Source organism: Musca autumnalis, unplaced genomic scaffold, assembly GCF_047663935.1.
Source record: "Musca autumnalis isolate F117 unplaced genomic scaffold, ASM4766393v1 scaffold_4, whole genome shotgun sequence".
NCBI lineage: Eukaryota > Metazoa > Arthropoda > Insecta > Diptera > Muscidae > Musca > Musca autumnalis.
In genome coordinates, this window is record NW_027411977.1 from 117261957 (window position 1) to 117288333 (window position 26377).

General features: G+C 34.5%; 2 protein-coding genes across 3 annotated transcripts in view; both read right to left on the reverse strand.

Annotated features, from left to right (window-relative positions):
- I-2 (protein phosphatase inhibitor-2) overlaps positions 1-26377 on the reverse strand; it is a 41334-nt gene that overhangs the window by 6525 nt on the left and 8432 nt on the right. The window contains exons 2-4 of one of the 2 annotated variants that reach the window (XM_073985652.1): positions 7103-7380; positions 1700-1861; positions 1542-1633 (exon numbers count right to left, since the gene is read on the reverse strand). In XM_073985652.1, coding sequence (XP_073841753.1) covers positions 1542-1633; positions 1700-1861; positions 7103-7227 — 379 coding nt within the window. In that variant the 5' untranslated portion in view covers positions 7228-7380. The remainder of the gene's footprint in view (positions 1-1541; positions 1634-1699; positions 1862-7102; positions 7381-26377) is intronic. The other variant, XM_073985653.1, reaches the window with a different exon arrangement.
- Slip1 (SLo interacting protein 1) lies at positions 12317-18617 on the reverse strand. Its single transcript, XM_073985628.1, has one exon. The coding sequence runs from the start codon at positions 18059-18061 to the stop codon at positions 15119-15121; it is 2943 nt and encodes a 980-aa protein (XP_073841729.1). The 5' UTR covers positions 18062-18617; the 3' UTR covers positions 12317-15118.

Below are 26377 nucleotides of genomic sequence, written 5' to 3' on the forward strand. Positions count from 1 at the left end.
TCTAAACATGGTTAAATATTGATTTTTTAGAGTCTATCGAGGCAATATCTCTAAAACCAAATCGATTTTTTAACCTATGAAGCAAACTTGTAGATAAGAGCTTGAAGAACATAATAATATAATTATGGCACAAACATCCCATGAGGGACAAGGGAGACTTCTCTCATATCAATGAGTGCACCCCGATTCATATTAGCTCAATGATATGGGACCTACTGTTTATCGCCGAGTCCGAACAGCGAGTCTAAGAAACCACTTGTAGAGAAGTTTTACAAGGCTGAAATACTCAGAAAATGTCGCCAACATTACTGAGGGGTATTTTGCCAACGTTGAAAGATGTTTGATGTTGCCTGGCCGGGGAATCGAACCCACGACCTTCAGCGTGCAAGGCGGGTGTGCATACCATTGCACCGTGGTGCACCATTGCGAAAAACTGCATTTTTAACCTCAATATGCATACTATAAAAATTCCATTATTTTGTATATTGCGCACCATATATCCAAAACTGTTCATTGTTTCGTTGACTTTTCTTTGGAACATCCCATTCTTTTAATATGTCTCTATCGCGCTGTTTCTAGCTCTTTCTTCAAAGGCAATTTGTAAATATATCAATATTTGAAAAAAAATTCGAGCGATTTTCTACAGAAATATTTTCACTTTTTAAGAAAATAGGAAGTTTTTGTATTTTTATGTACGAAAAGCGCAGCAAGCGAAAATATTTTTGAAAAAATTCTAGCGATTTTTTACAAAAATATTTTCACAATTTAAGTTAAAGTTACTGTAAAAATATGCAAATACTTCAAAAATCGTCATAGTCTGGTTAAACTTCCCCAAACTGCTACTACACAATCAGACTTAATTATTTTTTAAATAATTTTATGAAATCTGAGGATTTTGTGGATACTTCGGTACTTAAGCCTTCTCAAATAGATAATTCCGCTCAAATTCTAACTTCTCTTAAATATAAAAACTCTACATATATTTTTGAAATTAAGAAAAAAAAAAAACGTTGGGAGTTATGTCCGTTATGTTTCACGGACATAACTCTCAACGAATTTTGTGAGTTATGTCCGCAAAGCAAAGTGGGCATGGGGCTGAGCACATTATTTTGAAAAATTTTGCGAAAGGTTTCTTGTTTCAAGTCCCAATAGTTAAGCTGTTACTGGCCTTAATTCCAGAAATTATGTAAACTTTCGTATTTTATCAATTTTGATCCGCTAGAAGCCGTTTTTCCTAGTTCTTCTCTTTGACACGTAAGTTTTACTACTTTAGGGCTACAATATTGCTGAAGACCGCAAACCAAAATTCCTATAAGTTTTTGAGATAAAGCCCCGATCAGTGGAAAAAAGGGTCATTTTAGGGTTTAGATGAGGCTATACAATCCAAACCCGATTTAACAACACGAAACCCAACTATAGTTTTGGTAGTCTCATTATGTACTTTCCGAAAATGCCCATTAGAAGTTGCTTGCATTTTCAGTGTTGCACAGTGTAAACAATCAAACTACTAATATAAATACGAGTATGTGTAAATTTTGTACCTTTTTCTTCTGGCGTCTCTTCGAATTCTTCATCTGAGACTTCTTCTTCGTCATCAAAGGAAGGCGTTTGAGTATTGGCAGCGATGCGTAATCTATAATTAAATAACAACAATTGACAATTACTTGAAAATGGAGTTAAAAATATATAAAAATAATACTTTTCAGCTAATAATTCTGCATCCAATTGATCACGTTCTGGATCCGGTTCACTTGTATATGGGGTTTTTGGCTCATCGATTTTCATGTGACCATAATCTTTGTCAGCTGGATGAAATGTTTGTAACACGTTGAGTTCATCGAATTTAGCACTTTTACGGCTACTATGTAAAAAAGACGCGTATAAATAAAATATATCAGGACATGGTGGGAAATTTTCAAAATATATATGTAAGTATATGAAAAAATGTTTAATTGTAAATATTTATGAATAAAATAATAAATTATTTAATTAGCTGTCAGTCAACAATTATCGCCTAGTATTGTTAATTTATTATCTAAACTACATACATATGTACGTAATTGTGACGATCAATGATAAGGCTATCAAATATAAATTTTTTAGACATTGTCATGTGTACGAGTCCATGAGAAGACGAAAGCTTACGAAAATAATTGTTATGTACATTTGCTATGTCGATGGTCAGACTAGCAAGGTTTCTTGAAACCAATTTCGTTAAAATTTCTTTTCAAGTTTCATTAGTGTCCACACACGTTAACGTGAAATTTAAGATTTTTTCCTGTCATCTTTATTTTACCATTCGCGTTTGTTGTGTTTCTCATACCAATAAAAACAAAACAAACATAAATAAACTAAAAACAGCACAAAATAATTAACATTTATAATTAAATTAATATTAATACATAGTTAAAATTTCACTATTTCATTAATTTAATGTTTTTATTAAATATTTTTATGCTTGCTATGCTGTTAACGTTTGCTTGAGAAAATAACAAGTAAAAAGTCGTTAAGTTCGGCCGGGCCGAACTTTTTATACCCTCCACCATAAAATAGTCTTAATTAAAATGGAATAATTAGGTGGAACAACTTTTCGACAATAGATAAATTCCTACTGCCTCCCACTATTGCTTAATTTACACTGTGAACACAAATGTTGGGGCAGGGATAATTCCTTTTGGAAATGAAAGCCCTTGGTGTGTGTACATTAAAACCCCCGAAGGACAGATGCGCCGTGAGTCGAACTTCCGCGTTATGGCGTGATGAAGTTTTTGCAAGAGACCCTGTAAGCCATCATGAATTAGCATTATATCTTTGTTTGTTGTTTTTGTAGAGCACTTAAGCAACAGTGAACAAAGATATAACGCTAATTCCTGATGGCCCACAGGGTCTCTATCAAAAATATTATCACGCCATAACGCGGAAGTTCGACTCACAGCGGATCTGTCCTTCGGTGTTCATAATATACTCACCAAGGCCTTTCTTCCCCAAGAGGAATTTTCCGTGTCCCAGACTTTCACCTCCATTTTGTTGCACAGTGTTATCTAATCTAATCTAAAAAATGTGTTCAACTAGGTGAAAGGTACCACCAACGGGGCTATATCAAAGAGTCAACCTATCTTTAAATTTTTTGGCGGAAAAGTTTTATAGCTGCAGTGAACTTCAAGAGTCAAATTGAGGGTAGTTTCATCAAAACAATGTAGACCCTCAAAAATGGACCCATATTGACGAATTTTAGTGAAGAAATTTCGTGACCACTGAAAATTCCCGAAAATCGGGAGGTACAGTTATATGGGGGGATATACCAACACATGGACCTATATTGACAATTATTTTTGAATAGACAAAATTGTAGCTAAAATTCTCAAAATACCGATCATTACAGCTAGTTCGGTTAAAAATTGCAGCTAAAATTCTCAAAATACCGAAAATCGGGAGATGCCGATATATGGGGGCTATACCAAAACATGGACCTATGTTGACGATGTTTCGTTGGAGATGTTTTATGACCACTGAGAACTTCAAATGTAAAATTACAGCTATTTCGGTTAAAAATTTTAGCTAAAAATCTCAAAATACCGAAAATCGGGAGGTACGGTTATAAGGGGGCAATACGAAAACATTGACCTATGTTGACGATGTTTCGTGGAGATGTTTCATGACCACTGAGAACCTCAAATGTCAAATTGCAGATAGTTCGGTTACAAATGGTGGCTAAAATTCTCAAAATACCGAAAATCGGGAGGTACCGTTATATGGGGGCTATACCAAAACATTGACCTATGTTGACGATGTTTGGTGGAGATTTTTCATGACTACTGAGAACCTCAAATGACAAATTACAGCTAGTTCGGTTAAAAATTGTAGCTAAAATTCTCAAAATACCGAAAATCGGGAGGTACCGATATATGGGGGCTATACCAAAACATGGACCTATGTTGACGATGTGTCGTGGAGATGTTTCGTGATCACTGAGAACCTCCAATGTCAAATTGCAGATAGTTCTGTTAAAAATTGTGGCTAAAATTCTCAAAATACCGAAAATCGGAAGGTACCGTTATATGGGGACTATACCAAAACATGGACCTATGCCCATATCTTTGGGGTATAAGTTTGTTGATCACTAGGAACCCCAAGTGCCAAATTATAGCTAATTCGGTCTGCAAATGTGGCGAAGAACGTCAAAATACCTCAAATCCGGAGGTACCGTTATATGGGGGCTATACCAAATAGTGGACCGATATAGCCCATCTTCGAACTTGACCTGCCTATGGAAAAAAGACCCTCGGGTGCAAAATTTCAGCACTCTATCTTAATTATTGCGGATGCTAGAGTGATTACAACAGACGGACAGACGGACAGACAGACGGACAGACGGACATGGCTAGATCGTCTTAGAATTTTATCCTGATCAAGAATATATATACTTTATAGGGTCGCAAATGATTAGTTCGATGTGTTACAAACGGAATGACAAACTTAATATACCCTCCATACTATGGTGGAGGGTATAAAAATGAAAGAAAATGGAAGAAAAAATCTTGCAACGAACAACAAGAAGAGGCAACACAACAAACACAGAAAACCATGTACATGGGTTTCACTACTTCATACCCCTCGCCTATAAACTTGACGTCGCCATGTTGAAATCGTGCTAGTCTGACCATCGACTATGCAGTATCGAGATGTATTAATAAAATACAATATAACATAAAAAAAATCTCTAAAGGGGGAAATTATTTTTCAAATTATGCATAATATATTCTATGAGTGCCTTAATAAGATTGATCTAGTAGATTTTAACGCAAAAATTGAAAATGAGGAAATCTTTAGTTCTATGACCAGCAAGTTTAGTCATCATGGAAAAATATTCACCCTTGTTACGGTTGTCGTATCCAAAATTGGAAGTTGAAGTGTCGTAACGACTAATTGGTATTATGAATGTATTTGTACAAAAAAGCAAACATATAAATTGTTAAAGAATTCTTTTTGAAACAAAAATGGATAGAATTGTGAGCAGATTGTTTTAAACTTTTAATCCAGAAGAAAAACCAACTCTACAAAAAATAATCGTTTATTATTGCCGATATTCGAAATCGAAGGTTTTCCTGCCACAAACTGAGCGATGAATGAATCGTTTTCAATTCATTCTCGTGTGCCGTTCTCGAACAAAATATCCGCAAAAGTATCGAGAAACAGTCGAAAACGATATCGCTTTCGATAGCAATGGTATGGTGGGTATTTTACATGTTTTCGAATTGCAGTGTCGGCCAAAACTAAACTAACTAATTTTTTTAAGAAAACAAAGGTGTATTTTTGTTGTGTTTTTCTTTTTATTTATTGGAAAATACAAAGGAATTTAATAAGCAAAAGTTGAAATTAAAAAAAAAAAAACATTTTAGGTCGCAAATATAAGCGGACAAAACTAAAGCACAACAAAAACTATTGAAGGCAGTATTTCGTTGGGTATTCTTTTTTCTGGACCTTATGTCGTCCACACACACACATCTTTAAATTATTAATTGTGGCAGGCGATATTGCTTCACAGGCTATTTTAGCGTCTTCAAATAAATTTTCTTTGATTTTGAAATTTTTCCGGTTGATTTTTCAGTTAACGATCTCCCACAAGTCCTAATCGAAAGTTAGGATCGGGGTATTGGGCGGGCAAATGAAGAACTTCTGTCGAATTGGCATCCGACGACTTTAAAATCAACTAAGATTGATCTTCAACACAGTCCTCCATTTTTGGATGATATGAAAGGTTTTTTTGCTGGTTGTCGACTGAATAAGCCGCCCTCTAACGCTCTTCTGTGAATCGTTCTTTTACTAATTTTTCAATCTAAGCGATTTTGTATTTGACCAGAAGATGCTGTAGCATCATTTTTGGATGAATATGAATTATATGCGCTAATGTTTTGGTATCGGTACCTCCCGATTTTTAGTATTTTGAGGGTTTAAGCTAAATTCTCTGAAAATTAATTATTCCGCCTGAAATAATTAATAATATAATATCCTTTTTGCCTACAAAGGATACCCAACGAAATATTGATTTCAATGGTTTTTGTTGTACCTCGAATTGGGGGGTGCTTTAGTTTTGTCCGCTTATATTTGCAACCTACAATGTTTTTTGAATTTTAACTTTTTTTATTAAATAAAAAAGATATAAATACATAAATAAAAAGAAAAATACAAAAAATGTACATTTAAAAAATATACTGAGGGGGTGCTTTTGTTTTGGCCAACACAGTATTTCATCATCATCCTAAGAATAATGAATGTGTTTCATTCGATATTTTATGGATCTAAGATGCTGTAAAATATAAAAATTTTTGTAGTATTTAATTTTTCATCATATAAAAATGTAAACAACGACCAGGCCAACCGTAATAAGGGTGATTAATTCAGACTAATAGTTTCGCGACTGCCTATAAAGGTAACATTTATTCTGAGGACAGTGGTTAAACGTTAAAAACTATTATTTGTTTTAGAATAAGTCATATGGAATTTTAAATGTTTTTGTTAAATTTTCTCTAAGTTTTAGTTTGGCTTGAGGTCAGTAAATTAAAAACATTTTATTTTGTTTTTAATAGTATTTTATTTTCCGATATTTCGGTCGTCTCCGACAACCATCATCAGGGATTTAATATTTGTTTTATTTTACAGTCACTAGAAATAACTTCCTCATCTTTTCACAAATATTCTCCAAAGATGAGGAAGTTATTTCTAGTGACTGTAAAATAAAACAAATATCGGAAAATAAAATACTATTAAAAACAAAATAAAATTTTTTTAATTTACTGACCTCAAGCCAAACTAAAACTTAGAGAAAACTTCAGTCCAAAGGTCAACTATAACCATACAACAAGTTTTTGTTAAATGATTTGTGTATATTGTATCCAAGGTCGGCCAGTTAGACTTCTTTTGACAATAAACATAATACATTTTTCATTATAGTGATTTGAGTTTCTTGGTATTTTAAACCACAATAATTTATTGTGACACCAAACATAATAGTCTGGTCTTACTGTCCGACCTTAAATAAGCCTTCATTGTACCTTTATGAGTATAACTTTTATAAAAACACATTCCTTAAAAAAAAACTCACCTTGCACCGGTACGATCAAAACTGCTTGACGTTTTTAAAATACCTTTTTTTGGTCGTTTATTGCTTCCACTGGGACCACTAGCGCCAACTGTATCGGCATTACTTCCATTTGAAACACTCTGCATTATCGCTCAAACTAACGCCTCCAATTATTCTAAACTTTTAACTCGTCCAAAAATGATAAATGTGACTTAAATTGTCTACCAAGTGGATGATTGAGCACAGTTTCTGTTATCAATTGACAAGTTATGGATATTATTATTGCACACAACAGCGAGCTAAAAATAAAACAAACATTTTTTTCGATTAAAAACCTTTTTCCATTTCTGAGTATATACCAAAGTTTTTGATGTTTCCTGTTGGCTATTAATAAACAATTAACTATAACTAGTGTAGAGTATTTCCCGGTTGTATTCATAGGACAAGAACAAGAACATTACTAATATGTGATGTCAATGTTTTTAGAATTCAGACACCAACAAGTAAGAAAGGCGTTAAGTTCGGCCCAGCCGAACTTGTTATAACCTCCACCACGGGTTGTATTGAAGTAAAACTAAACAATTAGTTTCCTTTCGTTTATAAAAAAGAGGGGCAGTTTTATACCACCAACGAAAACTAAATAAAAAATTTTAGCCATTTCGGACGAATATTGAGGCCAAAAAGTTCAAAATACCGAATGGTATTATTAACGTGGGCGGTCAAGCAACTCGTGCTTTAATTCGTTGATTTTAGCCATTGTTAAAACACTCTTGTGCGCTGGTGCGTTGTCTTGATGAAAAATTATTTTTTTGTGTTGTAGGCCAGGACGTTTTTCTCGAATTTGTATACTTAATTGATCCAAAAGTTTGCAATAGTAGTCTGAATTTATTGTTTTACCCTTTTGCAGATAGTCAATCAATAAAATACCGTTGAAGTCCCAAAAAACCGTTGCCATAACCTTACCAGCCGATTGAATTGTTTTTGCCTTCTTTGGGGCACTTCCTCCAGCTTCAGTCCATTGTTTGGATTGTTCTTTTGTCTCTGGAGTATAGTGGTGGATCCATGTCTCATCAACAGTTCTGAAACGACGCATAAAATCCATTTTATGCGTTTTTGATCGACTGTTAACAAATGCGGCACCCATGTTGCAGAAAGCTTTTTCATCTGTAGTTCTTCATGCAAAATTAAATGGACTCGATCATTTGAGATGCCCATGATATAAGCAATTTCACGCACTTTTATTTATATTTAACATTTAATACCATATCATGCACTTTGGCTACAATTTCTGTTGTTGCTGTTTTTGGACGTCCACTACGTGGTTCATCTTCAATGCTTGTACGACCACGTTTAAATTCAGCAACCCAATTTTTTACTGTTGCATATGAAGGAGCACTTTCACCTAACACATTCACCATATCCATGGTGTAAGAAAGAAGGTGATACAATAATACCAACTGATGTCTTCATTTGCTGTCAAAACATATTTTTAATCAAAAATAAATAACAAATATTTCGCTTCTATAAAAAATATTTGTGTACAACATCTTTGTTTAAGCTACGCAAATAATATTTTAACGTTTTCTTCTAACTTTTGTGGATATTTAGCGCAAAAAAAATTCACAGCAAATGAAGACTACAACCTAACGTCAACTATTGGATCACCTTGTTAAATTCGCCTTGCACCATATCATTATGAATTTCTTGTTCCGATAAACCTTTTTTATGTAAATATTTAATGACAACAGGCATTTCTAATTTTTCCATTGTAAAAAAATTGCGGATGCGTCTTTTTTGAACACCTGTTTCTATATGAAGGAGTTGCCAGATCGAAACAAAATTTAACAGAGATGGAAGTTTCCAAAACACTTAACTTTTTTCTGTTTATACCGCGCTTTTTGTGCTAGGCTAAGAAGTTTCCGAACTGCCCTCGTAAGGGGGGCTATGTGAAGGTGTGGACCGATATAGTCCATTTGCAATACCAAGCATCCTAGGAGTAATAGAAACTTCAATACCGAATTACAAAGCTCTATCTTAAAAATTGCAGCTGTATCATAATTTCAACAGACGGACGCACTGCCATTGTTATATCGACTTAGAATTTTACCCTGATCAAGAATATATATACTTTATAGGATCTCCGATAAATATTTCGATGTGTTACAAACGGAATGACAAATTTAATTATACCTTCCATATTATGGTGGAGGGTGTAATTACAATGGTACTGTTGTGGTGTCAACCTACGACTTTTCTATTTTTTTGCCATACATTTTTTGTGTAGAATTAATTAATGAACTTTTATTAATGACTAAAATAACCGATTATTCTATTTAAATGTTGAAAAAGGTCACGCACAAACCACTTAATATTATATTTTTGTAACAAAATGTGATGTCACAAAATGTGGCAGACATTTATAATAGAAATGGATGAACATCTTTCGTTTTTATTCACAATTAAGTAAAGGTATCTCTTTTTTATCGAATGTATCTCTTTGGAAACAAATTTGAGCACATCCGCTATTGGACGATCATAACCGTCTGGTCTTGGGGACTTTAATGCTCATTATGAGTTTCGGCATTCGGTCCTCAAAAATAGCCACAAGGGTATAGTGTTGGATAAGCAGATTGATAGCTCTACGTTTTGCATGGTCAATGAGGATGCCCCTACCAGAATTATCGGAGAGTTTTACGGTTCGCCAGACATAACCATTGTGTCACCTGATCTGGCACGTTATTTTAATCGACAGTTTGTCGAGCACCCCTTCGTTGCCGACAACAAATTTATTAATATAAATTTCCATATCCGCATTGAAATTCATAATTTTTACAATTAAATTAATAGCTAAAGGTTCAAAACTCGGATATTGAATGAATTTGACAATTTGTATCACTAATATTTTAAGTGTTTGATTTCCTCTTCTGACAACGCAACTTCAGTTGAGTTGCTATCCATAATCGACCTTGAGACTTTAATCCTCCTCAGTGTCAGTGGATTGGGACCATACGACATGGTGCATTTGTTCAGCTGCACAGCTTACCCCACTAGCTTATATTCCGATTTTTATGGACGCAACCAATCCAGGTTGCAGAATTTTTGAGTCTTGATACAGAGCAATCTGGTAACTAAAATAATACACGCCCGATGATTTACGAATTAAGTATAGGATTTGCCCAAAATTTGCATTTTGTAAAATTTCTTTCAAATTTCTTCGTAGAATTTCACCAAACATCGAAATCCAAGAGAGTCTATATCGGAAAACATTTTTGGGTACCTCTCTCATAAAAGTTCCAAAGTATTGCTTAAGCGCAGTTTAAGGGCCGTTCGATGATCCTTTGTAAATTTTTACCGAAGGTACTTCTTGTGGCCCTGTTACAGAGATATTATATTTTGCGTGGCAATTCCACGCTTGTTGGCACAATGACCCGAAAGCTCTCAAGCTACCATGGCCAACTGAAATGACTGGTGGACACAATATCTATGGAAACAGGAATGCCTCCCAAAATTAGGTCCACTTCCAAAGTGGTTCATTTCAGTTCATTTCTTCGAGTACCTCCATGAAATATTTGCTTGGCCCAGAGCAAGCGGTTATTGAAAAATATCAACAATTAAATATTTATGTATATTAGGGCGACCCCAAACAATGGTAAAGTGGTAAAGTTTTTTTATCGAATAGACCAAAATATGGCCTTTAGAGAGTTTTCGTGAAAATGCACCTTTGGCTCCATACAAATTACTATGGAAACAAATATCGCTCGGGTGACTCGGGTTAACGTTAACCGATCGCCATAAAATTATATATTAAATTTTTGGATGAAATTGAAAAATATGGGATATGACTTCAAAAACATTTTTTGGTCGCCCTAATGTACATATGGTAAAAACCAAAAATTTTTTACAATCGATGAATCCGAGCTTCATCCTTCCAATTTCTGGTTTAACCTTACATTTTATAGACCTATGCCCAAAGATAGACTCAAAAAATACTGTATGATTTTTTGATATATCCACTGCATCCACCTAAAACTGATGCTGACATTTTGAAGCCGGAATTTCGGGGTATTTTGATTTTTTTTTCCGGACGAGCAACAAAGCTCATAATATGATTATAGAACTCGTGATTATACGCCGTTTAATGTACATCTCATGAGTGTGCTTCATACAGCATCCTAGTAATTGTAGACTAAAAGCCAAAAATAACTTTACAAGTGTTATTTTGACAAGCCGGCGTACTAAGACGCTATTTTCTTTCAAATTTTTTTTTGCGAAAAACCATTTCATAAAATACAGAGATACGCGAGAAATATGGATATTTTACCAAAAATAGAATGTGGATGCACTTCCGCAGTTCTTGAAGAATCTATTTGAGATAGATGTATATTGACGTACTTCTGATGGGTGCTACTGAAATCCGATTCGCATCAAAATCGTATGCGCATTGCGCGACTTTTACCCACTTTAAGAGTTTTTTGCATTGCGTGATGCAACTGACGTCACACTTTGGCCGCTGACTGAAACATCGGAATATGCATAAATATTGAAAGAGATCAACTGATTTTGACTAATTCGCGAATAACAGGATTTTTAATTTTCATATTTTTGAATGATTGTAAGTTGAATATTACTCTAAATTTCCTATCCTTAAAAGTTATCACAGTAAGCAACTAAGCTTTCGCGATGGTAAACCATATTTCTTGATGAAGTTTTAACAGCATACATCAATTGTTTTCTAATCGAAACAAAAAAATAGGTTTGGAATAATGTGTTGCAGTTCGTTTTTTTTTTCTTTTGTTGTTCCTATAACAGTCAATTTGTATACCCAATCTCTATAAAAAAAAGTATGAAACCATACTTTTCTATGCATTGTCCAGATTCTGTAGATGTTTTAAATTTATTTTTTATATGTTTGTACGGACTCTGGGCAGGACAATTTAGGTTTACTTCAAGATTTTTTTATTATTTGTTGATTTTTCGCGAAAATAAAAATTTAGTAAAAATTTAATCATCTACGAATAGATATGGATTGCTGTTAGCGATTTATGCATATATTTTCTCATAAAATTAAATACGATATTTTTGAATATTTTTTCTTTAAATGAGAATAAAAACCGCTATAACTTTTGCGTGCATCGGCCAATTTTGTGAACGCGAACGGATTTGAAACCAAAGTTTTTTCAATGCTTTCTGTTGTTGCATTTTTAATCCATATACAGATCTAAATGAAAAACATTGTTTTTGGTGTATATATAGATATTTAGTATTTTATTTGTAGTATTTTTATAATAATAAAAAACTATAACAAACGAATTGATATTTCATATATAGGAATAATAAAATGAAGAAATAAATATTTTGTGTTTTTTTTTTATTTTTCACTCAACACAATTATTACTAATTATATATTTTTTGGAACAAATACATTGTATTGTTGTGGTATTTTTTGCATAATTATTATCGTTATACAATATTATATTCTTATATAATTAAACACACATTTTCAAAAAAGGGCGCTTTAATTATTGCTGTTTTCTGGTATAAAAATTACATAGGTTTTTTTGTATACGTGATTGTGGGAAGGAATGAAAGAACATTTGAGTTTGGAACATTTGGTAGCATACATGTACCTAGGTAGGTGGTAGATATATCGAAATTAAATATAATTCTTTGGATAAGTAAAATATAGGATTTTTCTTAAATAACAAAAAATGTCGGTACTTGAAAAAATTTAAGTATATAATAAAAACAGACCTTGGGAAATTTTTTATATAAACTTGCAAAGTCATCATGGAGAATATTAAAAATTATTGCTTGAATTAACTTATCGAGGAAGTAAAATGGACCATATACATAAGTATATATTCTATCATTGTTGTGCTTTTCTGTATCTATTTATGAGGAGGACCATTTTCTTTATGCGAAGATTTCTGTATACATTTTGTATATTTTCGTTATTTTATATCTTAAAATTATTTATAATTTATAATTTGATTAGTGTTTTAATATTGTTTGGGGTAAAAGCTAATAAAAATTCCAACTACTAGACATTACTACAATTTTTGCATCTTCAACTGTGCGGCATATTAATGTAAAGTTTCATAAATGTATGTACGTATGTATATATATACATAAACAAGAATTTATTCAATGTTTGCATGTATATATTGGAATCCAGATGTATGTGATTAATGAAAAGTTCATGCTTTATATTTTTGGCACATTTTCAGATTTGGATGTTGTGTTGTTGTGAGTAGTTTGCTAAATTATGAAATTTATTGTATTTGTGTGTCTATATACTGTTGATTAAGCAGGTAAATTTAGTTAACTCTAGATTTTCTGATTTTATTTGAAGTAAATTTGTGAGAGTATTGAAGTGGAATCAAGAATGAATCTGAACTACTTGAAAAGAGTTGTGCTGAAAATGTATGAATACAAGGCTTAAGTATATGTGTAATAACCGGATTGCTTCAGATTATTATATCTGTCAACGGTGTAATACAATATTTTATAGCAATATACCAAAATTTGTCATTATTTTAAAATTTTCTTCTACTCTTCTAATTGAAAACCTATGGTATATATGTAGATAGATAATGGTTTTGAATATAAAATTAATTCTTCTATAGGCAGGTGTAAACTTGCGAAATGTAGTAGCACCGAATAACAATTTTTTATTAAACGACAAGTAAAAAAAAGTATCAGTTGGTATTGCCTACAGAGATATAGCCTCAGCCTGCATGAGGTGAAACTATCATCTGTGGACAGACGAATACCGGCTACATAACTAAAAATCTTGTGCCCAATAATTATCTATATTCCGGGTTTTCAGAATTTTGTGGCCCTTTTCGAACGTACGAAGAACTTGCTACAAAAATATGGATTTGGATTAAACTTCAACAGTGTTTCGGACTTACAGATTTTGTGCCATTATGTCATGAGCATGAACTTGCACACGAAAACCATAATATCGCTGTTAACAGGACCACAAGGAGTACCTTCGGGAAACATTTCCAAAGCATCCTCGAACAGACCTTAAAGTGCTTTGAACAAAAATTTTGATTTTTTTTTTTTTTTTTTTGAGGGAGGTAACCTAAGAAGTGAACCGATATGGCCCATTTTCGAATATAAACTAAGTTTGGATAAAATATTACGAGATCCAAAGTTTGGACCAAATCGGTTGCACCCTTTTAGAGATATCGCGCGTACCATTCTAGAGAATATATTTGCAGTTCTGCGGTGGAGGTACCAGAAGGAGTGGACCGATAAGTACCATCTTCGAACTTTTCCTAAGATTCACAGAAATATTACGATAATCAAAGTTTGAACAATCGCAGTATCCGGTTCGAATGCTGTCGTGCTCACTAGCCACATGGCCGGCCGTAGGGGTTTTTGTAGCTTTTGGGCCATTTTCTCAGGAAGCATGAACCTGCTCCTGAAAAAAACGTACACCGTTCCTAATAAGGAACACGAGTACAACATGTTGCAAAAAAATCAAAACGATTCGAGAGGGTGCACTTTTCCGACATTTTGTGTGGGAGGTACCCGAAGCAGTGTTCCTCTAATAGTCCATATACGAACCTGATCTATGTCAGATAAAAATATTAAAATGTGCAAAGTATGGACCAAATCGACTACCCCCTTCAAGAGTTATCGTGCGTACCATTTGAACTTTGAACTGGGGGAGGTACCGGAAGTAGTGGACAGATATGGCCGTCTTGGAACTTTAACTAATTTTGAGCCGTTCGAGAGTTATCGTGCGCTCCAGCCAGACAGACGGACGGATATGACTAAAAATACTCCAAGTTGTCTAAAACGGATTTTGGGGTCTAAAACCATTATTTCGATGAGGCAAATTTGAGACACCGTTAAACAAAATTCAAATTCCAAATATTAGTCAATACAAAGGTGTAACCACTAAAATTATAAGGTCCACACAAACTCGAATACCACCTTAATATTCTCAGCAAACAACCTATGTGTTACGAAATAAAAAAAAAAACATAATTACATATTACAAGTATATAGGAATATGGATATTTATACAGTTGTGACGGATATCATATTGCTATTAATATTATTGCGTTCTGTGGACGTTGCTATCAAATGTGAACTGGTTGCAGCATTACTGCCCATTGCTGTAGACAGTGGATCAGTTTGTTCCCCAACAACACCAGCAGCAGCACCACCACCTATTGTTGTTGCATCTTCGTGAATATTATTGGAAGGTTGTGAGGAATAATTAAGTGAGGATTTATGTTTTTGAGCAGCTTCTGCTTGGGCTGTATTGAATTGCAACTGATAGTGCTGACGATATTTTTGACGAGAAAAGCTTAGAAAGTGAGCTTGACTATCTGGTGTTGTGACATCTTGTGTTTTGATCAATTGCTGTTGCAATTGTTGTTGATATTGCAACTGTTGCTGTTGACGCCGTTCTTTTGCTTTTTCAATGTGCTTTTTCCGTTCCTCTCTTGTCCAATAACGCCCGGTTTTTATTTCTGACATTGTGTCATCTTCTGTGGTAGTAACGTCATCCCTCAAACGTTCCACATTGAGGCGTACGTTACGCTCCTTGATCACACGACTTTTGGCCGGCCTCCTTACTATGTAACGTGTGCCGTCGGGTCGTCGTTTTACTTTCCACACCATGGCTTCTTCTTCGGCATCCTTCTTTACATTGCTATTATTAGCTGTTGTTTCTGCTACTGTAGGGGAAGACTTTGGTATTTTATTATTAAGAGACAGATTGTTTACCTCTTGGCTGCTAACAAAATGGTACTGACTAAGGTTTGGTGCCGTGAACTGGGGGCAATGCATTTGATCATTTGCCCCCACCATTTGATGCTGATAGTATGGCAATTGTTGAGCTCCCACCTTCTCCAGGTTAAGCGGTATTTGCTTGAGTAAATGTTGCTGCACTATTGTACTTCGTTGTATATTGGCTGTGTCGTTGTTGTTGTACATAATGCCACTATTGGGTTTGCTACTGTTAACGATGCTTTGATCTGCAAGAGGCAGTTTGTTAGCACTTTTTGGGCTTGTAATTTTGTTCTTGTCTTTTGGCGACAATATCTTGTGTTGGTTGTTCAGTTTATGTTGCTGCATTAAAATTTGTTGCATTGCCAGAACATCATCTGCCGATGATGATCCACCGACACCACCACCTGTCGTGTTTGTATATGCTTCGGGGCCACGAAGTTTTCCCGTCAGCACTACTGAATGGGGCGAGACACTGTTATTGGAACCACCAGTATTGTATGCACTGGACGAATTGTCCTGATCATCTAGCTGGGAAGCAGGCAGTGTCATTGCTGAACCAATACCACCATCAACTGAAGACCCATTAGTAAGTGAGGTCATTGTGCTACGCATAGTACCCATGGAGCTGATTTTATGTCGACTTTTTAAGCTACGTCCACCGCCACTTGTGTTGCGAACTGTGTGGCGTGGTAAAGCAGTATGACAAATGCCATGGGAAGGATTTATGCCCAACCATTGGACCACACGCTGCTTATGCTGTTGCATTTGACTATGTAAAGCATCGGTCACGGTTGAGGAGGAACATGAGGCAATGGCAGTGACATACACAGAGCTGTCATAGGGGGAACAGTAAAACGGCTCAGATTCAGGATCTTCGGGAATTGTTTCGTAGATGTGTTCAGATTCGTAATAATCACTGGTTTTATTCTCAACTGCATTACGTGTCGCAGAAGAAATAGACTTCGTGGTAGTGTCCAAATTTGTTGTGGCAGTACTTGTTAGGTTTGTTGAATGCATGTTAGTTCTCGATATACTAGTGGTCTTCTTATCACCTTTGGGATGTTTGGTTTTCTCTTTAGTCATATTATTGGCCGATGAAACTGCAGATGCATCCAAGGGTTCCTCGTTCTGCTCTTGCTGCTGTTGTTCCACCTGAGACATCAACGCCTTATCGAAATCTTCTACATTGTTAAGGCAGCAATCATTGTTAGTCATACAATTTACATACGTCATATTATTTTCGTCGTAATACTCTTCATCCTCATCGTCCTCATCGTCTTCCACAACCAACACTTCATCGTCATCCTCATTTGTTGACGGATCATTGAAATCATCTTCTCCGTACAAATAACGACTCACTAACAGTGTCACAGCATTATTGTTTTCCGCAATCAGAGTCTCCGTTTCTTCTCTAGTTGTTATATCTTTTCCATTTATCTGAAGGATCTGATCACCCTGTCGGAGACGACCATCTCGACCAGCAACACTATCTGCATGTATATCACTTATATACACCTCAGTAGATCCTCCATACACTTCATTGCCACTTCCACCACTACCTGCGCCGCCCTCAACACCACTTTCCCCATATTCCTCTCCATTGCTGTAGCAAACGGTCAGACCCAAACGTTCATGGCTGTGAGTTTTGCGCAATGTTATTTCTTCGATATCGATTTCCGGAGCCAAACTTTGTTCGAACAAATTGTGTTCCTCTTCGATGAGACGCTCAGTGTCCTTTTGGATGTTACGTAACTGTTCATGGACATAGAAGGCCATGTCATCGGTTTGGGTAGATTTAGATAGACCATATCCCTCAGCAGATTCTGTAGTTGGCAAATATAAGCTGACAATAATTTCCGTGGGTGTTGAAACCGGCGAGACATTATTACTTGTGTAAGCACCGTTGGATGATGTACGTGTTGTTGCAGTAGTCTGATCAACATTTGTCGCAAGCGATTCACTTTCGGCATTCTGTTGAATTTTCAGATGGCAAATTCTTTTACTTATTTCTGTATCTTCATTGTCTCCTACTATTTCCGTTTTAGACGTATCCCCCCAGCTGGCTGCTGCTTTTCGCTTTAATTGCAACACAACATTTTCATCTGAATTCTCACACAGAAGTCGACCCAGTGCTGCAATGTTTCGTTGCTCCTGTTGCAATTGGCAAATATCGGTATCATTTATCTTTAATAGAACAAAATTTAGACTGGCCGTCATCATCATCCTCCTCCTTTCCAACACACTAGTTGGTGTATGTGTGTACCCAAATCAGATACCAGGCCAATACTAAAAATTCTCCAAACTTTCCTTTAAAGGTTGCAAATTTTTCAGTAAATCTACAAAATATCCATTTTGCTTTCCTTTAATTTATCTGATTTCTTATTCTGACGGATTTATAGCGCTTTTCTCTTAAAAATTTTCTCAACTAGGACGGATTTGATAAATGTTCTACCGAAACAAATCTACACAAAAAACTTTTGATGTTGCCATTCGGAATTTTTTCGTCTTCAGATTTTTCTCCTGATTGTACATGTGTGTGTATGTATGTGTGTGTCACGAATGAAACAAAGAAAATAAAAGGAAGATACGCAAAGTTACCATCTCGTCAACACCGAAAATGTTGACAGTCACCGGATCGTTTTGTTTCTCCACATGTGGCATCAACTCCACACGAAAATACAGGGATGCACAATAAGTAAGCGATTCAGGGCCTTTGTAAGTATCTGATGTTTTCATGGACATACATACATATGTATGTATTTTAATTTAATTTTAAATTGTTTTCCAAATAACAATTACATTTCAGGCCAAGGCATATTGAATAGGTAGTGGTGTCACACACACCAGCTGTTCGAATATTGAAGTGTCAAATCCCTTGAAATCCCATGTTTATGTCCCAATTTAAATTAGGCAAGCTTATTTGCGTTTTTGACATTATTTTCAATGTTTTGAAAACAAAACTTGCCGAAACAGAATTGCTTGTATAAACGCAAGAAACAAGCAAGTTTAAAAGAGAACGAGAAAAATTGCCGCAAGGAAAATCGTCTATGTAAATCGGGACACTATAGCTCCGTTCCAGTACTTTTTTAATGGTAAAATGAGTCAAAAGAGAGAACCGTCAAAAATGAGTTCAACGCACACATTTTTCCAAAATGTACGGGAACGGAAAAATGGAAGAAACGTCAAAAAACTGGAACAAATGTCAAAGTCGGTGTGTCAGCCAATCGGAAGCCGTCAAACATATTGAACATTTTTGCTCGCTCAAATTTGTCGAGTAAAAAGTTTCTAAAGAGAGAGGCATTCAGCGCCATTTTTGTTCAAAGAGAAGTGAACATTTTGCAACTTTTTTGGTGTACGGGAACGCATTTTAATCCTTCGTTGGACACCAATATGGTTTGTCATATTCGTAACACATGAGTCTGGCCAGACCCATATAATTATTTTTATTTTTTTAGGAAACTTTATTAACATTTTCATATAAAAAGTTGTAGAATATGTTTAAAGGACCCTAATCTTTAATAAATAATCCTTATTTGTCAAAAAACATGCAGAAAAACTATACATTTAAATGGTATTATCAAGTTAGTAAAACAGGACATATGCCTACGAGGTAAAAAATTCGTAGTTTTCTTGTCTCTATGCTCGAAAATCCTATTTATATTTAATTTTGAAGCACTATATTTTAGTTTTGGCCTATTATCCTATTATTTAGAATGAAGAGTGTCTATTTTATAACTTTACAGCTTATTGCAGTGCAATAACGATGATATCAAGAGGTAAATAAAGGCATATATCCTAAGGATTTTCTTATAATTCATGTGGAGAATCCTATATTTGGACCAATCCATCCGACAAAAAGAGCAGAAAAGCTAAGGAATGGGTTTTATTAGTCCAGTTACGTGTATAGTTGTCTAGAATACAAGTGTATCCCTATTTGCAAGGGATTTTTTTAGGTTGTGGTATATTTACTGATTTCAAACCCATATCCTGCTTTTGCGACCTTTTTATGTGTAATTTTGAAGACATGGTAGGGTGAAATGCGACAAGTTTCATAAGAGGGTATTCATTTTGTCAAATAATGTAGGAAAAATCAAATTTTAAGAAAAATTTCGGAAAATTTTCAATAAAAAATGGGTGGGGTCTGACCAGACTCATGTGTTACGAATGTGATATGTATGTCAAAAAATCCTTGTAGCTCCTTTTCTGGTGATCCTTTTGACTTCATGTTCCTTCATTTGAAAGGTAAGAAAATTTCATGAAGCTAGCTGGAATCTCAGGTTCATAGCTTTATCGTAACCCAGATTAAAATACAAAATAAAATGAAAAAGGCCTGGCCAGACTCTGGTGTCCAACGGAGGGTTAAGGAAAAATGTGTTAAATGTGTAAAAACTTTTTAGTTCTGGAACGAAGCTTATATTAGACAATTTTCCTTGCGTCGATTGTCAATTTGATGCAGAGAGGTGAGGCATATGGCAACCCTCTCAACGCCCTCTCTCACTTACAAAACTGACAAATGTCGCAAGGAAAATTGCCTAATGTAAATATGAACTAACAAAATTCAGGGTTATCATGAATAAAAATTCCATGCGGAATTTTTCCCTTTCCCCAATTTCATAATTTTTTATTTCCATATTTATGTCCAAAAAGGGAATATTTTTGTCAATTTGGCAAGAATATTCCATAATTAAGTGATTCTAATAGTTTTCAACTTTTTAAAATATTGATTTTAAAATAATTTCACTTTTTAAAATTATTTTCCGTGCGGAAAATTCCGAGGGAAATATTCATGATAACCCTGATTATTTTTGTTGTAATTTCCCCAATAACATAAAGAAAATGTTGACATAACATAATCCAAATTTCTCGATATCACTACCTGTTCAATTTCCATGTTTCATGGCTTTACCTAATTAACGCAACACGCAATTAATTACGTAAAGCCATCAGACCGAATTTGCTTATTTTGGAATTTAGGGTTCCTAGTGTTCAGAAAACTTATCTACTAAAAATTATGGACATAGGTCCATGTTTTAGTAAAGCCCCCATATAGCGGTACAGCCCGATTTAAGAATTTTTTACGTTTTTAGCCACATTTCTGATCGAATTGGCTTTAATATGCGTTTAGGGTTCTTAGAGGTCAAAAACGTATCTACCAAAAATTATGGACGAATGAGATATTTTTAAATTTTTAGGTGTAATTTGGCATTTGGGTCAGAAAACTACTCCCTAAAAAGGTTGAATATATGCCAATTAGGGCGAATCAAGAAAATGTGGATAAAAACGAATCCTACAAAAAAATTTAAAAATCGGATCGGATTTTAATATAGCTAAATAAAATTTCATATATAAGGTTTTGTGGATCAAATGGAAAAAAATTTAGGGATAGGAGTTCTAATTTTTTTTTTATTTTTAAATTTTTTTTTTTTTTTGATATTGCCGTTACCATGGTAGAATCATTACAATGTAGGGCATAGCAAACAGCCGATTACAATTTTTTTTCTACCGACTATTGCGATATCTGCGTTAGTTGGTCACTTACGCCGACCTTGTTTGCATCATTGTAAAGATGGAATCTTCTACTTTCATAGTCATGCTTTGCTTTTGGAAAGTCCCCAACCAAAGCTGTAATATTCGTCATTATAATTAAAATCGCAAAAATGAAAATTTAAGTTTTATTTGCCACTATTGTGATATCTTCGTTGTTTGATCACCTACGAGAACCTACTTTACATCATTAGAAAGGTGATATTTTCTACTTTTATTGTCATTGGTTTTGCTTTTGGTATTCCCCATACAGAAGCTGAGATATTCGCTTTGGAAAAAAACTTTGTCTTTTTATCCACATAAGTTTTTTTGCCCATTCCGACCCCTATATATTATCCGACCATCACCAGCATCAAAAGGCTTCTTCCCCTCCGGGACCCCCATCAACATCCAAAATTTCGTGACGATCCGATCAAAATTGCGACCTGTAGCGTGATTACAAGGTTTAGATGGACAGACGGACACACATAGCCAGATCGACTCAGCTCGTCGAGACATTCATTTTGGTATATATTAGTATGGGTCTACGACCATTATTTCGATGCGTTACAAACTTTTTTGCCAAAACTAACTTATAATACCCTCCCTACATAGTGGTGTAGGGTATAAAAACTTCTCCACCAAAATTTGTAGGCATAGGTCTACGTTTTTGTATAGCCCCCCCAGTACATTTTCGACATATATTGGCCGCAATTTGACGTTTAGGATTCAAAGTGTCCAACAAACTCCATTAAAAGTTGTGGACATAGGTCCTCGTTTTGGTATAGCCCCTAATTGCAGGTATTTTTAAGTTGTTATCATAATTTTCGGTCTGAATTGACTTTAATTTAGCATTAGGGTTCAAAAACGTTTGCGCCAAAAGTTGTGGACACAGGCCCATGTTGTTGTTAGCAGTACTGTCCGCTTTTTTCAAATGTTTCCCCTATTTTATTTTATTGGATAAAGGTGATGATATAGAGTACGAAAATCAAACATGGAAATAAGTCACCAGAAGCACCTTCAAGTTGTATCGCCAATATGAGGCTTCTGGTCTTGAATGGAATTCTTAACGTGTTCAACAGATTATTTACCAAAATAGTTGAATACACAGAAAACTTGGTTATTCTAATTAGTGGGGAATTTGTATCTACGCTGTCAGTACTCACGCAAAATGTCAAAACGCCACATTGAATACACCAAAGTTGGGATACGGAATACTATTCACAAGGAAGTGAAATATTTTCGATTTTTTGTCGCAAATACAGGGTGGTGCGAAATAGACTATGCCTGTGGGAAACAAGTGACCTAGTGTTGTGATTGACCATCAGTTAAGAGGTATCTATTTAGAGTAACAAGAATAATGCGTTCTCTGTAAGAATTGAATATGCTACTGTAACCGGACCTAAGTTGTGAAAATATGGAGCGTGTTTGCCTTACGAGAAGCCACACCACTATTCGAAATTTCTGGAGGATTTTGGTTTAGGACTGTGTTGCATCTGTAGCCATTTTTGGGTTCGGAGATCGCCTATTAATAGACGTTTTCAGAGAGTTCGCGATCGGTAGTCGGTTAACCTCCTATGGAATGAAGTCTTGGATGACCTTTCGATAGCATATGAAATCGTTAAGGATACGTCTAGGGTGTGAATCGTCCATCTCTATATGATGGATAAGGGGTGACCCTAGTTGTGCAGACGAAAAAAAAAACTCATTTTTCACGATTTTTTTTACAAAGAAGCTACCAACATTTTTAATTAGTTCTTTTTTATCTGAAAGAGCACATCTAAATGTTTATCTACAAAAAAACTCGAAGCATTTTAAGATCCTGATTGTCTTGTCTTTAAACATCGCCAATTTTTTCCCACTAATAAATTAAAGTTGTTTTAATAAAATATTAAATCAACGACTATGGGATTAAGCCTGACTATTTTGAAAAACGAAAAACAGAAACAGAATTTAAAAAAATCTTTTTTAAAAAAAGATCGTGAACTGTCAAAATCGAAATTTCGATTTTAACGAAAAAAAATTGACCACTTCTTGTCAAAAAATCGGACAAAAAAATTAAAAAACTGTCTCGCTTAAAGACAAGCTTTTTTATTTTTATTTATTTATTTCAATTCACATATGCCCAGTCTTTCGACCTTAAGGCTGTACACTACAATATAATGCCATGATAACAAGTAAATTTTAAATTAAGTAACTTAAGGGAGGGATGACTATACTACTCCAAAACACAATTACTAGGTATAAAAATAGGGGTAGTAATTATAAAATAAAAAAATTATTAAATATAAAATATTTTGATTGATTGAATTATTATACTCCAGGAAATGGAAGGGATGTTAAACTATTCCAACAAAAAATACAGAGCTTTGTATAAAGTAAAATGAATATAAATAAATAATAAAATTATAATTTTTGAAATAGTTTGATTTTAGTGAAATTTCAAAACAGAATGTATTAAAAAATGGGCATTTAATGCAAGCAATGGAAGAATTTGAACTACTTCACTACTTTTTATGTATTTAATAAGATCCACAAACCATGTGAAGATCGGTCAATTCGTTTTCGAACTTCAAAAAAAGCCAATAATTTTTTTTTCGATTTTTTGAAAGTGATAAGTAGAGGTAACCGCTTAAGGTAAGGCTAATAACATGCCAGTAGGAACTGTCTAGTCAGCAACACATTATGTTGTCTGACTGACAGCATCCTGGCCTTCTCATGAAGATGATACACATTTGTGATCTGGACGCAACCCATAGCAATCAGCATTGTTTTGTGACGTCCAGACAGGGGCTACATAGTTGAAGACATAGCCACAATTGCATTATATGTCGCTATCAATGTCTCCTTATAGGATCTTTGGATTATGAACAGTGGGGATATGCCTGTTTTGTCCAGGAAGTGAATAAGGACTGTGGGGGCAAAAGGTAACATAAGATTGCGCTCCCGGAAAAAATTGTAATGGTGGATTAATAGTTGGAAATTTTAGCACTTACTTCATCGATGTTGGCGCCATATGAAATTATGGTGCAGTCATCTGCATTAGGTTAAAAATGATTTCCTGTAGTTAGAATGAACGAACTTTTGCCTACTAATGCCTAAAATAAAATTCATTCCATTTTATTATAAAAAAAGGTTCCGCACAAACCACTTTGATTTTTTTTTTTTTTTTTTTTTTTGAAAAATACTATGGATTGAAAAAGAAAATCTCAACAAATGATTTTCTGTTGCACGAATGAATGACCTTTGCCTATTAATGACTAAAATAACTCTTATTTCACATAAATATAGCAAGACATAATGCAAAGAAGGCTTAACAGATCAAATATTGTGGTAAATGGATTACCAGATGGCATCAAAGACCTCAGACAACCCATAGTAAAAATTGCTTCTTTGTGTGGTTTAGAATTGAGCCCATTTGACATACAACATTGTTGCTATTTTCTAAATGGGAAAGCTGTTTTAATAAAGTTCAACTCTGTATACACTCGAGACACTTTGATGGCTAGATATCACAGAGGAGTTCGTCTATATTTATGTGATATTACGGGGGATGATTCACGAAACAGAGTCTTTCTAAATGATCACCTTAATGCTACATCTTCAAAGCTAACATACCTTTGTAAAAAACTTAAATCTGCTGGAAAAATACAATACTATAAGCTGTTTAATGCAGATAAACCAAAAGTAGACGTTATTATGCCTGATGGTTCTAATAAAGAAATGGACATAGATCAGTGTGCGCAGTTTTTGGACGGAATGGACTCGTCAACTCCTGTATTGGCTACTTGATTATTATTATTTTGTATGCATATATATTTTTGAATCTTATGTGTATATTACACTATATGTTTTTTAAATGTATGTTGTCACTTTTTGTATACTAAAGTACACACCAACTGATGTCATACACGTGGAAAACATAAGGTGTAATATGACCATTAGCTTTAAAGTTTTAATTTAAATCAGATTTTCCGTTACTTAAACTCTTAAAATGAATATTGTCAGAGATAATTGTTATTTAAAGTCTATATTGAGCAATCATAGGGATAACCTTAACATTGGTCACTTCAATTGCCAAAGTTTCAAGATCAACAAAAGTTCTTTCAAAATTAATGAGATAAGGGATATTTTGGAAGGAAATTATTTAGATTGCGTTGGAGTTAGCGAGACATGGTTAAAACCATACATGTCTTATAATGCTGTAAATATACCCGGATATATTTGTCACAGAAGTGACCGCCCTAATGGCAGAGGTGGTGGCGTTGCCTTATATATTTCACAAAATATCAGACACAAAATTGTTTACAGAAGCACTTTGTATGGAGAAATAGAATGCATTTTTGCTGAATTAATTATTGGTAGGAAAAAGGTTTTGGTTGGTACAATTTATCTTCCTCATGGAGAGTTTATGGGTGTAGAAGAGCATTTATCTGATTTGATAATAAGATATAATGATGTTGTGTTAATGGGCGATTTTAATAATAATTTATTTAATTTGCAAAAATCACTTCGTGTGAGGAATATTTGTAGAAACATGAATTTATCTGTTTTTCACAATTCGATGCCTACCCATTATGATGTTGTGCATAATTCAACATCTCTTATTGATTATTTTCTTCTGTCCTCTATAGACAATCTTAGACTTTCAGGTCAATTCCAGTGCCCAGGTATTTCCCACCATGCTTTTATTTTCGTATCATTAACTATTCAGAAATGTAATAATACTCTGTTTTTTGAATATGTGGACTACAACGCATTATCTGATAGTGACATTGAAGAATTAATAATGGCGTGTAACTTTTCCGATATGTATTCAACGAACAATGTTGATTTACAATTGAATGTGTTTTATTCGAATTTATTCAATATCAATTCTGCGTTTCCGGTTCGAAGACGTAAAATATGTTACAAAAGAAAGGATTCCTGGTTCAATGATCCAGAAATTAAGCGATGCTTATCTCTCAGAAACCTGGCTTGGAATAATTATAATTTACATCCTTCTGCTGATAATTG

Coding starts and splice junctions, on each gene's coding strand:
- Slip1 (XM_073985628.1), bottom strand. CDS start 18,061: ATGATGATGACGGCCAGTCTAAATTTTGTTCTATTAAAGATAAATGAT.